Source organism: Tachysurus vachellii, chromosome 7 (assembly GCF_030014155.1).
Source record: "Tachysurus vachellii isolate PV-2020 chromosome 7, HZAU_Pvac_v1, whole genome shotgun sequence".
NCBI lineage: Eukaryota > Metazoa > Chordata > Actinopteri > Siluriformes > Bagridae > Tachysurus > Tachysurus vachellii.
In genome coordinates, this window is record NC_083466.1 from 28,531,931 (window position 1) to 28,548,549 (window position 16,619).

The 16,619-nt window shown below is 40.5% G+C and overlaps 1 protein-coding gene across 1 annotated transcript; it reads right to left on the reverse strand.

The window, feature by feature from the left end:
* Window positions 1-10,579: 10,579 nt before the first annotated feature.
* LOC132849111 (E3 ubiquitin-protein ligase TRIM39-like) lies at window positions 10,580-13,788 on the reverse strand. Its single transcript, XM_060875305.1, has 7 exons — window positions 13,686-13,788; window positions 12,513-13,096; window positions 12,314-12,409; window positions 11,969-12,202; window positions 11,726-11,873; window positions 11,525-11,551; window positions 10,580-11,419 (listed from the first exon to the last, which is right to left on the reverse strand). Exons 2-7 carry the CDS (start codon window positions 13,092-13,094, stop codon window positions 10,875-10,877), a joined length of 1,632 nt encoding a protein of 543 aa, XP_060731288.1. The 5' UTR covers window positions 13,095-13,096; window positions 13,686-13,788; the 3' UTR covers window positions 10,580-10,874.
* Window positions 13,789-16,619: the final 2,831 nt, after the last annotated feature.

Genomic DNA, 16,619 nt, shown 5'->3' on the forward strand with positions numbered 1-16,619 from the left:
AGCTCACAAACCTGCATATTGTTGAATTCTCTTCAGTTCTGTTTGGGAAATTATATTGAAAATAATTAATTGTTTTTACTTCATTGATTGGTAGATTGTAGGTTTTTTGTTTAAACAAAAGACACCTCCAGAGTCCCTTGCCGGCCTGTTAGCGGGTTTCAGTAGTGAGGCGTGGAAGGTGGGCGAGATGCGATAGGTGGGAGCTAGTGCCAGACGATAAGATACTGGGTTTATCTGCTTTACAATATGGAACGGACCCACATACCTGGGGCTAAGCTTTCGGCTGGGCAGGTGGCGACGGATGTCGTGGGTGGAAAGCCAAACCCATTGCCCGGGTTGATAGTCCGTATCCGCCCTGCGATGTTTGTCGGCTTGTGCTTTCTGCCTCCGGATGGCCCTCCGTAAGTGCCGATGAGCTGCGCTCCACGTTCCTTCGCTCCGGCGAAACCACTCGTCTACGGCCGGTAGGTCGGAGGGAGCGTCAGACCACAGGAACAATGGAGGTTGAAAGCCCAGGACGCACTGGAATGGAGTGAGGCCGGTGGCCAGGTTAATTTTCCAGGTTAATTTTCCAGGTTAATTTTCTCCCCCCGTATCTCGACTTGCACTTGAATCTGAGCACAGCTTAGCAATTGAGGAGGGAGGAGATTTGAACTCACTGGAGTGTTCCGCCTGCTAGGCGGCCTGGTGGGGCAGGCAGACAGACGGTGTCCGGGTTCTCCGCAGTACAGGCAGAGTTGGAGACGAAAGCGCCGTGCTCACACCTCGGGCGTGAGGTGCGTAAAGTCAAGCTGCGTAAGTTCAGGATTCTCAGGTCGGAACGCGCGTGGTCTCAGGTCGGGAAGCGCACGCGGATGCTCGACGGATTCGCATTAAATTATCTATTTGTATGGAGAGGTCCATGAACTCTGACAGGTCCAGGGTTTAACGCAGAAAATTTGTTAGTTAAGGCGGTAGGGGTCAGGGGTGGTTGGGGCTAGGGGCGGTGGGTGGGCGGAGCTAGGGGCGGGGCGGTGCTTCTTTGTAAGATAGACCACAGACTCTGTACAACATTTAACAATTATTTATTTAACACTAAATATAAAATTTAAACTAGGGGGGCACGGTGGCTTAGTGGTTAGCACGTTCGCCTCACACCTCCAGGGTCAGGGTTCGATTCCCACCTCCACCTTGTGTGTGTGGAGCTTGCATGTTCTCCCCGTGCCTCGGGGGTTTCCTCCGGGTACTCCGGTTTCCTCCCCCGGTCCACAGACATGCATGGTAGGTTGATTGGCATCTCTGGAAAATTGTCCCTAGTGTGTGAGTGAATGAGTGTGTGTGTGTGTGTGCCCTGCGATGGGTTGGCATTCCGTCCAGAGTGTATCCTGCCTTGATGCCCAATGATGCCTGAGATAGGCACAGGCTCCCCGTGATCCGAGGTAGTTCAGATAAGCGGTGAATGAATGAATGATAAAATTTAAACTAGATTTGTAAAGTTCGTCGCGACAAACTTTGATGTTGGCTTTGACGGTGCAAGTATTCGCAAAGGCCGGTGCTTTTTGGAGGTGATTGGACATAAGGGTCAGTGTTACTTTTGGAGGCAAGTGGACAGAAAGACTGTGAAAGCTACAGAACCGCTAGGGTGCCAATACTTTTGGAGGCAAGCGGACATGAGCATGTGACGTGATCCGAATACCCGTGAGGCAGTTCCCCTCATTGTGCTGAGTGTATTGATATGTCACATGTCCATGTTGTGCAAATTTTTGATTTTCACGTGACGTCACGTGACGTCACGTGACGTCGAATTCCACGGCGAGAGAAATCTTCAGTCCTGTATAATCACAGCCTGACAAGTTGCAGAAAGTTAACTGCAACCATATGACCATATATAGAAGTGTTAACCTTGAGAATAGAGAAAAAAGACATTAGTAGCACACAGAGTTGATGGCGAGATATGTTTGGGAAAGCGAGAAATGTTTGTGAGATAAGATGGTAGCCGTCTAAAAGGCACAAATCCGACCAAACCCAACAGCCAAATCCAATTGGCCACAGTAATTATAAAGAATGTATAAAAGTCCGCCTTGAATCACATTGTTTGTGCATTCCATTGTAGACAGCCTTAGTGCATGTTATACTTTAGGTGCATCATGGAACAAACACAAACTTACACTTGGAGAGTGTTTCTTGGTTTGTTATAATCTTTGCATCTTAATACCTTTTACTTATTCTAGTACTGTTTGATTATTTGAAGGAGTTTTTATTTGTAATTTTCTTTTTATTTTACATATATTACACACACCTATTTGTATTACACTACATTTAATAAAAACAAGGCCTCCCATTGTGAGGATCCTGAAAAGACAAAAAGCTCTACGTCTGCCTCCTTCATTTAAAGATTCAAACAATAGATTAGGTAAAAGACCTTGAAGAGGAACCTTTGTTCAAAGACCGAAGGGACTTCGAAGGACACCTGCGTTCAAGTTTGAACCAACTTTGATAGTTGATCTTGTGTTTTCAACACTAACCCGTGCAAACAAAGACACATCCTTTAGTGGGATTGTGGAAGGGTTTCCTACACAATCCGAAAACATGTGTCACTAAGGGACAAGTACGTCAGTATAAATTACTTCAATATTCATAAATAATATTTCTATTGTTGTTTAAATTTAATAATGATTTACGTTTTAACAAAAAAATCTGTGTAAATAAACACAGACACATAGACACACAAACACACAAACAAACATACACAATCAAACAAACACACACACTCACCCCACAAACACCCACACAAACACACAAACAAACACACACCCCACAAACACACACAAACAAACAGACAAACACCCACACAAACATAGAAACAAACACACAAGCACACACACACAAACACCCACACAACCAAACACCCACACAAACAATGAAACAAACACACCCCACAAACACACACACAAACAAACACACACCCCACAAACACACAAAACCAAACATCCACACAAACAAACACACACACACACACACACACACACAGGTAAATACATTCTCTGCGTTTTTATCATCTGTTATAGTTACTGTGAAAGCTATTATATAAAATATATATAAAATCAATTTCAATTATATTTTACGTTGCACATTTTCATTTCAGGTGTGTAAAAATTCTTACAGAAATAAAATAGTTACTGTCTATTTAACATCATTTTGTTAGTCTTTCACTTTTTCTGCTCACTTACACTTTACCTGCTGTGGTTTTAGCTCCTTGAAGGAAAACTGCAAATGCTTCAAACTGGAGATCCCGTGTTGAATCCTGATCAGGAAACTTACACACCTTACTTTCGTTTCTGTAAAGTGACGTAATAAGCCATGCCCCTAACCGAGGTTCACTTATTACAATTACACATTATGGCCACTAGATTGGAGATATATTCAACCGAATAACCCGCACAGAACTATTCAACCTCTTAATTCTTATACTTCTAATATCTTGTTATTGCTCATGTAACGTGTGTAAAATAGTTAAATTGATGCATAAATGGGGACAGCGCCATCTGCCTGCTGCGTGATGGCATTTAGCACGTGAAATAGGGACTGCCCATAGCAGAGATAATGAGACTGTGCTGTGGGTAAGTCGCACGTTTTCAGCAGCGGAGAATTAAATGTTCATTCATTCATCTTCTACCGCTTATCCGAACTACCTCGGGTCACGGGGAGCCTGTGCCTATCTCAGGCGTCATTGGGCATCAAGGCAGGATACACCCTGGACGGAGTGCCAACCCATCGCAGGGCACACACACACACTCTCATTCACTCACGCAATCACACACTACGGACAATTTTCCAGAGATGCCAATCAACCTACCATGCATGTCTTTGGACCGGGGGAGGAAACCGGAGTACCCGGAGGAAACCCCCGAGGCACGGGGAGAACATGCAAACTCCACACACACAAGGTGGAGGTGGGAATCGAACCCCCAACCCTGGAGGTGTGAGGCGAACGTGCTAACCACTAAGCCACCGTGCCCCCCAGAATTAAATGTTAAAATGAATAAAAACGCACAACTAATTGATGTATTGCGAATTTACCTTGCAATGAGTTACTGGTGGAACTGTTGATATGTGTTTGCCGTCGAATGTGGTGTTTTATATTGAATTATTTTTAGTTTGTTATGAGGCCTAATCGTAATTGATTTGTGCATTGCCTTTGTTTTATGTAGAAGTTTTGTTTTAATTCTCCATGCGGGTTCCCTTATTTCCTGTGTTCTCTATTGTGCAGCTCAGCAGAAAGGACTGCCCGAGCAAGACTGTCACACTCACTGCAAATAAAATGAATTTTACAAATCAGGAAAGTATAAACTCATCAGTTCAATGTTCTTATATATTCTTAATGTATTAGAGACACACGCTCAACAAAATAACATCAGGTTATTTGAACTCTGTCATTTTTTCTTACTTAGGGCTTTGTCAAAGTAGGGAAGTAGGGAAAAGTAGGGAAGTAGAGTGAAGATATAAAGAAAAAGTTTGAAAGTTGCAGAAAAAATGTGTGTTTTAATGTAATTATTTTTTATTTTATTTAACCTTCCTCTTATGTTAGCTTTCTGTTACTATCTCTTATGTTAACGAGTCGGTTTTGACCCGTGTCTTAAATCAGTCATAAAATAGCCTCAAAACAATTATTTATGGTCCAATTTGTTTCTTACCTCTTAGATACCATGTTAGGCTTCCTTATCCATAAAAAGATTGGTTTTAATATTTTTGATGTGGCCCCTAGGCCTTTCTTTTGGCAGCATACTTTTTGTTTTCAATTCCAAAAAATGGTAAAACTAACCTCAAGAGAATTACATAATTACATAGAATTACATAGCTTGTTATGTTACCTGACTATTACTGAGGGGTATTAGGACACATCTCTTAAATAAATTTATTTTATATTTTTTTTTTATTTTAATTTTATTAAATATAGTATCTATGGTGTTATATATTTTAGTTCATGAAAAGTCAAAAATATAACATTAATACAAATACAAAATGAAAAGCAGAACAAGTAATAATACAACATGTAGATTTGCAAGGTAAAACATACAACAACCAATCAAGCAAATCAAACCAATGGAAATCTATTACTTCTAAATCCATAAAAAGTCTTTGTGTGCAAAAACATGCATGAGTATGTGTGTGTGTGGCAAAAAGTGACACATTTAGTGTGTTCTTTGCAGGGATATATTTTGCAGTAGAAGCACAATATATTTGTCTTACTGTCCTTATTGCCAGTGTTGTGCTAGTTACTAAGAAATAGTAACTAGTTACAGTTACTAGTTACTTCATTTACAAAGTAGCTCAATTACTTTGTTGATTAGTTACACCAAAAAGTAACGCGTCACTGTTAAGTAACCTTTTAGTTACTTTTTTAAATAACGTTCTTTAATGTTCCCATTAATGCCCTTTTATGCGTTATGGTCTATACAAACACAAAACTGACTTAAACACAAAGTAATTTTTAAACACTATTTTATTTAATTCAGATGAGCACAAACTGAATATATCACAAGGATTTCTAAAATAAATAACAAAACAAGCTGAATAATATATTCAGAATCAAAAACTAAAGTGGCTTCTGCATCATAAAAGCTGTTGTGTTGAGCCCTTTAAAATGTTCCTTTCAAAGCTTAAGTACAGTATGGAAACTATCAACAATGTACAACTAAACACAAAACATTTTAAAATAAATAAATGAAAGCAATCTGAATTATTCAGAATCAATTTGGAGAAACTCAGCACCAAAAAACTGCTATTGTTGACATCCATAAATAATATGCATTTAAAAAAACAACAAAATTCTAAAAGCTGTTTAAAAATGAAATCTATGAGCAATTTTGAACCTAACCACGTCAAGGCATGTAGTTTCTGGAGGTGCTTTGACAGATTGGAGTTGCTGTTTATCGCAATAGATAGGACCTTCGAACCAGAAAGCTTACATTTGACTAAAAGGTTTTTGTCTTTATGCTCAACTAAAGTGAAATAATGAACATATTTCCACTTTGAGAAACTCGTCTTGCTCTCACCTTTACTCGCCATTACTGCCGTACATACTTGAATAAACGGAAACACGCCCACAGTGCGGCATCTTCTTTGTGTTTACAGGTTGGCATCCACCAATCCTACAATGAGTCGCTGCTGTAAACAGGTTAGTCTGTAGGCTAAACTTCAGCCAAAATGAATTAATTTAAAAAAGGGACAAACGCACCGTATGGTAACGATAACGGAGTTACTTTATTTAAAAAGTAATGCGTTAGAGTATCAGTTACTGTCAAAAGTAACTGTGTTACAGTTACCATATGGTGCGGTTGTTCGTTACTTTTTTAAATTAGTTGGTTACTGCCCAACACTGCTTATTGGTAGGCTAGACCTGACACTGCTTTCTTTTAGAATCAGGTGGCCTCAGTGGGTTGTGGCTCTGCTGGTGGGCTCAGTGGGTTTTGTGTTGCTGATGGCATGGATGTGGTGCTACAGTAGGTGAACTCTGTAGCTGTCTGACCAAGGCTGTGGCAGCTGGGTCTCGGGGCACCCGTTCCCTTCGCTCAATGTACGCCTTCACAAGGGAACTTCCTAGCTCCTCAAGAAACATTCTTCGCTTGTTTTTTTGGTTCCATCCTAGGTGGATGTGGGTCCACAACACAAATGCATTGTATGCTGACACATCTAGCATGTTATAAAACACAACCATTGGCCATCTCCTGGTCCTTCGCTGGCAAGTCTAGGTGGCAGTCAGCTTGAACAGGTTGTCCACCTCTCCTTTGTTTTTATTATAGTCCTGTATTAATATGGGCTTTTTCTCACATTCTGATGACACAGCTGCAACTTTGTGTAAAGTGGACATAAGTACAAGCCTCCATTTTTTTTGGACAATATGAATCTGTAAAAGTGAATTTTGAAGAAAGAGGAGCCCTGGGCTTCACCTGCAAAATTTCAATGGGCAACTCAGGTTTATTTTTTATTTTTTTTTTTGTGCCCACTATGGTAAGTTTACTTCTAAGAAGTTCTTGTCCAAGGTCATAGCTGGTAAAACAAATTGTCACACGTGATATTGTGATCCCTCAGTCCAGTAGTCATATCGAGGACTACATGTTTTTCTTTTTTTTTTTCATCAGGGATGCCACTTGCAGTTTTGTTTGTGTAAATCTGTAGATTTTGATGACATATACAGCAGCTGCACTGCCATGAAAGTCAGGAGGTACTGAGCTCCAATAGATGTTACGTCAGCACTGGCAACCACCTTATCAGACTCATCAGAGGCGTCTGTGTCTTCTGTTGATACTTTACATCATCTTCGTCATCAGAAACCTGCTCGTCCATATCACTATGCTGTTCTCTGCCCTCTGCCTCATATTCAGCAAAGATACTGTATGATCCAGAGCTTGGCTTGTTGTAAATCTTCTTTTCATTTTCGCATGCTCCAAGATGGAGATGTGTACATTGCAAGTCACTAACTATAAACTGAATTGGACTTATGCATGCCTTATGTGTTTGGACATATCCGTCTTTGTTTGTTTGTTTGTTTTGTTTGTTCAGGGAAGGTGACAAACAGGCAAAGAGAGAAAACCCTAACTAAAGCTCACAGGTTTGGAACAGAAGCTGACTGTCAGTGGGCTGTTGGCTGGCAGTGTTAGTGAGCTGTGATTTCAGATTTGGCACTAATTATTGTATTACAATCTTATATTATAACTGGGTCTAAACCGACCATAACAACACAAAGGTCATAATTTTCACCAGAGCATTTTCTAATTTAGTATTTTTTTGTTTGTTTGTTTTGTTTAATTTTGTTTAATAAGAGGTTCCTGACAAAGTCAAAAAGCCTTGATGCAATTAACAAATTTATGTGGTACTTTTAAGCATTTAAATCCTAAAAACGGGTCAGTGCCGACCCTAACACAAGACGGAGGTTTAAACACCAAGAAAATGTAAATGATGCTTGTTTTCTGGTGCTGTACCAAAGAACAGAAGTAATTCAACAAACCGTTCTAGGAATGATTTAGAGATGAAATCTGACTTTATTACGATGCAGTAAAAGAGAAATGCAGCAGTACAGCAGTAAGCAATTCTCCCTCTCTCTCTCTCTCTCTCTCTCTCTCAATGATGTCATGCACTCAGTATTGAGGGAACATGTGAAAAGTGCTCTGGGGTCTCATTTATAAAACTGTGCTTAGGATCCCTACTAAAAGTTTACGTACGCCCAAAAGCCAAAAATGGCGTATGCCAAAAAAATTCCGATTTATAAAACCGTGCGTACGCACTCCTGTAAGCAATGTTCCCTTTATAAGTCACAGATCACCCACAGATGTGCGTACATGAACCAGCCTCAAATCCCGCCCTGTACACACCCATTTTTAACTATAAATAGTCAATGCAAATCACTGCGCGGGCACGAGAGTGGACCTCGTTATAATGAGTTTCCTCTGCGCTCTGCGGGTTTAAAAATGGGATGAGGAGCCAGCGTCTCAGGGGGTAGCCACTGTCGCCTGCAGGTTATAATCATATTAAAAGCAACATTGTTATAATTATATTAAAAACAAAATTGTTACAGTTTCTACTTTTTAATATTGTTAAACTCACCAAGAAGCCAGCCATCACGTACTGCGCCTGCATTTAGTCTGTTCCCTACACTGTTATGTGTCAAGATAAAGGAATCATGTGTTGAACCAGGCCAGTGTGCCACAATGTTTGTGAGGGTCATGTTGGAGTCACATATGATTTGCACATTAATAGAATGCACATGCTTTCTATTAACATAAGCAAATTCATTTTGCAAATTCATCAAATTCAATTGCACCGATTACATTTGGGAAGCCAGACATTAATTGCAAATTGCATTTTAATTCCGGCCTGTTCTCGCACAGTGTAGGGGAACCTGATGTATCGACTACCCATATTAAGTATACCATTCAAAACGACAGATATTATGGCACTCAGGGACGGCTGTGATATACCAGACCTATAGGGTGAGATGATAGATTCCAATAGAATTATTTCATGTACAAAAAAGTCTTAGACACAAAGTTGAGGATTACTTATAGTTTTTTATATAAATAATTTACCTGTCTGCCAATTCCCGCTGGAAACAGCCGGTTGCCAAGAACCCCAGAGTGGTGAGGACTTGTATTTGGACTGGGAATGCATGGTTCCGGCGTGTTGCCCTCTCTAATACTGGACCCAATTCAGCACATAGTTCTAAGAGCACAGCTCTAGGGAATCTAAATCGGCTTATTAGCCAGTCATCATAATGGGCCAGGAAATCATCATGGTCCCTGAAAACTCGTTCTCTCCTTATTCTGCCATTGGCGTAATCCTCCAGCAGTGCCATAATGAAGCATTACATACCCGGGTCACCGGAGGATTTATATGTTTCTAGCAATTAGACTGATTGTTATCACCTTGACAAAATCACAGAATTAATTTGTGGGCGAAAATTTAAGACGAAAATGTTATAGTGAACACATGCTTCTTCATGATGGTTTTGTAATGAACACCGTAACAGTTAGGACCGATGATGAGTAGCGATTGTGCTTCATGACTGTATTTGCAGACTTTGACATTTTATGATAGCTATATGTACATTAAGGAAAATATTTCGTTTTTACACTGTGTTCTGCAGTTCTCTAATAAAAGGGTATTTCATGCTATTTTGTATCACATGTAGTCGCGCCTTCTCCTCCTGCGCTCCCGTTGTGGACAATGTGACTGTAAGGCAGCGCTGATTATTCATTCATTCATTCATCTTCTACCGCTTATCCGAACTACTCGGGTCACGGGGAGCCTGTGCCTATCCTCAGGCGTCATTGGGCATCAAGGCAGGATACACCCTGGACGGAGTAGCGCTGATTATTATTACTATTATTATTATTATTATTATTATTTTATTTTTAATACATTTTGAATTACGTTTGGATTTTACTAGATGTATATAGCCTAAAACAATCGGCACAAATAACACTGTTGGATTTAATCCTCATGATAATGTGGATATAATGTATGAAATGGGGTGAAAATTAAATGTCATTAATTCTTATAATCGTTCTTCTCACATGTATTTTCTACAATCTAACTTCAGTTCACGACCTCACCATCTCTGTCGCCAGTTCCCTTTGTCTCTAGAATGTGCGTACGCACGTCTCAAAGTTTGCTTAAAGGTGCACACATTTTCCCGTCAAGTTTGTTTTTTATAGATCACAAGCTTTGCGTGAAAACTGGCGTACGCACGTTTCCAGCCCCGTTTTGTGCGTACGCACGCTTTATAAATGAGACCCCTGGTCTTTTACAAGTTCTTTTTCTTTCTTAATCTTTAATTAAAAGAGTATTGTGAGTAAACAGAGAAAGAGAGTTTCCTATTTATTGGCACCTGAGGCATGAGTCATAATCTCTAAACTGCCTCCATTCGTTTAACATGAAGTTATAATAAAAGCGCCATCAGAAGTAATTCACTCAGCTGTAAAAACACAGCAGTTAAACATGTCTTTTCAGAAACAGGTTTTAAGTGAACTTTGAGTGTGAACATGGAGGCAGCAGTTACAGAGTATTCACCAGCACTAGCAGTGAGGTGTGGTAATAGTGGTACAAGTGGAATAAGTGTTTATTTTATTTGTGCAATAATTCAATGTCCAGTCATCAGTTATTCCTCACACAAAGTAAAACTGTCTATACAAGAGATACCAGTTAAATAATTCCACTGTTCACTCAGTGTGGATGTTATTTTTGGCCCAAAAGCTTAGAAACTGAACTTCTACTTATTCATCTAATGATTAAAAATAAAGCTTTTATTATTAAATTTGACCCATAGTAAAGAGCGAAAATATATAGTGGTGATTATTTAAACTATTTATATATACATAAACTTTAAGAACCATATATTAGATTTGATTACATGGACAGATGACCAATGGTGCTGAATTTTTACCTCCGTCGTTGAGACAAGGGCTGAATAATGGATAAAGTTTCTTAGTGAAAGTCTGACCAGTGAACGAGTAGATATGAGATTTTGCATCAACATCATAGAAGGAGATCAAACCCTCCTCATAATCCACAAACACCCCCACCTTCTGAGGAGCCTGTTTCAAGGAGAGGAAGACAGGAGGAGAGTCCAGAGCCACATATTCAGTCTTATTCCTCAGCCACAGAGACCAATATCCATTCTCAGGACTGGCTGTAATATTTCCTTTCCTGTTAGCAGACTCTATGACCACTCCTAAATCCCACTCAGTCTTCCCTCTGACCTGCACCTCATAGTAAAATCTCCCTGAGGTGAATCCCTCATTTCCCAACACACAGGCACAATCATCAAACCTCTCTGGATTATCAGGGAGATTCTGTTCTGTGTCTCCACATGTAACTTGTTTCCCATCATCAGACAGGATGAGATTAGGATGAGCTGTATCAGGATCCAGAGTCACATCCACTGAGAGACAGAAACACAGCATACATCAGTTTTATCACTGCACAGTGTAGAACAGTGAAGAAATCTAAATACATTTAGTCATGTGATCAATAAGAGCTCACAAACCTGCATATTGTTGAATTCTCTTCAGTTCTGTTTGGAAAATTATATTGAAAATAATTAATTGTTACAATTTTATTTTGCTTCATTGATGGTCAGATAGTAGATTTTTTTTAAACAACAAGTATTCATTATGAAATAATAGTAATTTAAAAAAAAAAAATCTTTTCCACAAAAACATTTTCTTACAAATCATTAAACACTTACTGATCTCTGGAATCTTCTCCATTTCCTCCCTGAGAGTTTCCTGAAGCTGAGACAGAGCTCTCCTGAGAGACTCCACATTCAGATGAGTGTTAATTGTGAGATCAGTCCAGTCCTGGGTGTGTGGAGGGCTGCACAGTGACGGGTAAATCTACAGTACAGCAGGAGAGAGGAGAAATCCCTCAGCATGGGGACTGCTGTCCTGTCATGTGCTGCATTGATATTGAGAAACAGAGGGACTCTGACCTGTAGGAGGTGGAGGTGATCCTCAGTGTGTGAGAGCTGCTCCAGCTCAGTGTTTCTCCTCTTTAGCTCAGTGATTTCCTGCTCCAGCTTTTTAATGAACTCTTCAGCCTGCCTCTCTAATGCTTTCTGCTTCTCCTCCATCACCTGAAACAGCTCAGTCTGGCTTCTCTCAATGCAGCTCTTCAGATTACTGAAGATCTCCACAAAGTCTGTTATCTCCTTCTTTGTGGATTTCTAATAATATACAATCCTGAGCTAAATCATTCTGTTCTATATGATTATATCATGACTCTAATAATGTGTTTTTATAAAGGCACTATGATGTATATTAGTTAAGAGACTCACTTCATTACGTTTTACAGAGTGTTTGATTTCCTTAATCTTCTTCAGTCGCTCCTGGATCATCTGCTGAATTTCTGCTTGTGTCTTTCCCAACTGGATCTAAGACAAAAATTTAGCATTGATTAAACTTCCATTTTCTTTTTTCATTGTAATCCATTTGCAAACATTTTTTAATTATCTATTATTATTTTCAGTCTCTCACCTTCTTCTTTCTGCTCTCCTCCTCTAAAGGAACAGTGTTGTGAGTTTTATGCTCTCCTTCAGTACAGAACTGACACACACACATCTGGTCATCTCTACAGAACAGCTCCAGGGGTCTCTCATGTTTCTGACAGATGTAGTCCTCCAGGTTCTCCACAGGGTCGATCAGTTTGTGTTTCTTTAATGAAGAAACTCTTTCATGAGGTTCCAGGTGAGTCTTGCAGTAAGAGGCCATACAGATCAGGCAGGACTTCACAGCTGCACATTTCTGTTCACAGCAGATGTCACAGAACACCTGAGATTGGGTGGGTTTTTCTGTAGCAGTGCTGGATTTCACCTGAACTGACTTCTTAAATGGAGCAGCAAGTGCAGAGATGAACGTATTGATACGTAGTTCAGGACGTTTAGGGAATTCCTCCTTACACACTGGACACTGGCAGTGTGAACTGCTGTCCCAGAACTCTTTGAGACAGATCATACAGTAGTTGTGTCCACACGGAGTAGAGACTGGATCAGTGAACACATCCAGACAGATGGGACACTGGAGCTGATCTTCACACAGGACACTGCTGGAGGAAGCCATGACTGACACAGGAGACACAATGAGAGTGGATTTAGACCACAGAAAACTTTAAACACTACAATATTTACACACTGTGTACATTTTAATTATCCAAACAAGGAACAAAATACTCAGTGTTGTAACGTTTAAAAAAAAAAAAAAAAAAAAAAAAAAAAACTTTACACTGTTATCATAAAAAAGATTATTTTGTAATCTTTATTATGTTGTAAATTATAAACAGTTGTTACTGTAGGAACTAATTCATAAATAATAATTATATTGTTGTTTAGATTTAATAATGATAAACGTATTAACAAAAACAGTGTAAATATACACACACACACACACACACACACACACACACACACACACACACACACACACACACACACACACACACACACACACGGGTAAATACATTCTCTGCGTTATTATCATCTGTTACTCTGAAAGCTATTATATAAAATATATATAAAATCAATTTAAATGATATTTTACGTTGCACATTTTCATTTCCGGTGTGTGAAACTTCTTACAGAAATAAAATACAGTTATTGTCTATTTAACATCATTTTGTTAGTCTTTCACTTTTCCTGCTCACTTACACTTTACCTGCTGTGGTTTTAGCTCCTTGAAGGAAAACTGCAAACGCTTCAAACTGTAGATTGTGTCCTGTGTTGAATCCTGATCAGGAAACTTACACACCTTACTTTAGTTTCTGTAGAGTGACGTAATAAGCCACGCCCCTAACCGAGGTTCACTTATTACAATTACACATTGTGGCCACTAGATGGCGGATATATTCACCTAATAACCTGCACAGAACTATTCAACCTCTTTATTCTTATACTTCTAATTTCTTGTTATTGCTCAGTGCAATAAAATTAATTTTACAAATCAGGAAAGTATAAACTCATCGACAGTTCAATGTTCTTAGAAATTCTTAATGTATTAGAGACACACACTCAACAAAACAACTTATCAGGTTATTTGAACTCTGTCATTTTTTCTTAGGGCTTTCTCGAAGAAGTGGAAAAGTAGGGAAGAGGAGTGAAGATATAAAGAAAAAGTTTGAAAGTTGCAGAAAAAAATGTGTGTTTTTATGTAATTATTTTTTTCTTTTATTTAAACACCAAGAAAATGTAAATTATTGTTTTTTTTTCTGTTGCTGTGCCAAAGAACAGAAGTAATTCCACAAACTTTTCTAAGAATGATTTAGAGATTTTTATGAAATCTGACTTTATTATGATCCAGTAAAAGAGAAATACAGCAGTAAAGCAAAGAACGGCCCAAGACACAGAATTATGTTTAATAAGGAAATAATAAGGACAGAATGTTTTACAAAATTCTTCATTATTTAAACAAACAGTAGAATATACAGAAAATGCTGTGACTGAAGAAGAACATATGAAGAATTAATATAAAAAAAAGGAACATGTCATAAATTACATCTCTCTCTCTCTCTCTCTCTTTCTCTCTCTCTCTCTCTCTCTCTCTCTCTCTCTCTCTCTCTCTCTCTCTCTCTCTCAATGACGTCATACACTCAGTATTGAGGAAACATGTGAAAAGTGCTCTGGTCTTTTACCTGTTCTTTTTCTTCTTTTATCTTTAGTTAAAATAGTGATTATTAAGTTATAATTTATATAACTGATACCAGTTAAGCGTGAGTGGGACGCCATGGTCCCTGAGGTCGCAGGACAGATGCTGTCTCTCTGAAATAGTATCAGGTTTGTTGTACCTGAGAGTGGAGCACAGGTGGAGGAGGTGCTGTTAGAGGTTTGAGAGCAAGTCGGCTGTGAGAACATCTACTCTGCCTCTTGACTGAATAGAGCGATTGAGGTATTTCTGAAAATCAAACTCTAGTCATCAAGTTGATTGAAAATGGATTGTGGGCAAACAGAGATCTGGTGTGAGTTTCCTCTTCATTGGCACCTGAGGCATGAGTCATAATCTCTAAACTGCCTCCATTCGCTTAACATGAAGTTATAATAAAATCTCCATCAGAAGTAATTCACTCAGCTGCAAGAACACAGCAGTAAATCATGTCTTTTCAGAACATGTCTTAAGTGAACTTTAAGTGTGAACATGGAGGCAGCAGTTACAGAGTATTCACCAGCACTAGCAGTGAGGTGTGGTAATAGTGGTACAAGTGGAATAAGTGCTTATTTTATTTGTGCAATAATTCAATGTCCAGTCATCAGTTATTCCTCATACAAAGTAATACTGTCTATACAAGAAATAGCAGTTAAATAAATCCACTGTTCACTCAGTGAGGATTGTTATTTCAGTGTTATGTCACCTCGCAGTGGAATGTCACCTCGCTGGGGGGGAAGGAGCCTGAGCTGGTGCGGGAGGTTGAGAGATACCGACTAGATATAGCCTCCACGCACAGCTTGGGCTCTGGAACCCAACTCCTCGAGAGAGGCTGGGCTCTCTACTACTCTGGAGTTACCCGCGGTGAGAGGCGGCGGGCTGGTGTGGGCTTGCTCATTGCCCCCCAGCTCAGCAGCCATGTGTTGGAGTTTAGCCCGGTGAACGAGAGGGTCATTTCCCTGCGCCTTCGGGTCGGGGAGAGGTCTCTCACTGTTATTTGTGCTTACGGGCCAAATGGCAATGTAGAGTACCCGACCTTCTTGGCGTCTCTGGGAGGGGTGCTGGAAAGTGCTCCGACTGGGGACTCAGTCGTTCTACTGGGGGACTTCAACGCCCACGTGGGCAGCAACAGTGACACCTGGGGGGGCGTGATTGGGAGGAATGGCCCCCCCGTCCTGAACCCGAGTGGTGTTCTGTTATTGGACTTCTGTGATAGTCACAGTTTGTCTATAACAAGCACCATGTTCAAGCATAAGGGTGTCCATCAGTACACATGGCATCAGGACACCCTAGGTCGGAGGTCGATGATCGACTTTGAGGTTGTTTCATCTGACCTCCGGCCGTATGTCTTGGACACTCGGGTAAAGAGAGGGGCGGAGCTGTCAACTGATCACCACCTGGTGGTGAGTTGGATCCGATGACCGGGGAGGAAGTTGGACAGACTTGGCAGACCCAAATGTACTGTGAGGGTCCGCTGGGAATGTTTGGCAGAGTCTCCGGTCAGAGAGATCTTCAACTCCCACCTCCGGCAGAGCTCCAACCAGATCCCGAGGGAGGTTGGAGACATTGAGTCTGAGTGGACCATGTTCTCCACCTCTATTGTCGACGCGGCCGCGCAGAGCTGTGGCCGTAAGGTCTCCGGTGCCTGTCGTGGCGGCAATCCCCGAACCCGGTGGTGGACCCCGGAAGTAAGGGATGCCGTCAAGCTGAAGAAGGAGTCCTATCGATCCTGATTGGTTCGGGGGACTCCGGAGGCAGCTGATAGGTACCGGAGGGCCAAGCGAGCCTCAGCCCGGGTGGTTGCAGAGGCAAAAACTCGGGTCTGGGAGGAGTTCGGTGAGTCCATGGAGAAGGACTATCGGTTGGCCTCGAAGAAAATCTGGCAAACCGTCCAGCGCCTCAGGAGGGGGAAGCAGTGCCCTGCTCACACTGTTTACAGTGGGAGTGGGAATC

Coding starts and splice junctions, on each gene's coding strand:
- LOC132849111 (XM_060875305.1), bottom strand. CDS start 13,094: ATGGCTTCCTCCAGCAGTGTCCTGTGTGAAGATCAGCTCCAGTGTCCC. Junction 12,410..12,512: donor AGGAGAGCAGAAAGAAGAAG/GTGAGAGACTGA, acceptor TTTTTGTCTTAG/ATCCAGTTGGGAAAGACACA. Junction 11,552..11,725: donor GGAGAAGATTCCAGAGATCA/GTAAGTGTTTAA, acceptor TTTTCCAAACAG/AACTGAAGAGAATTCAACAA.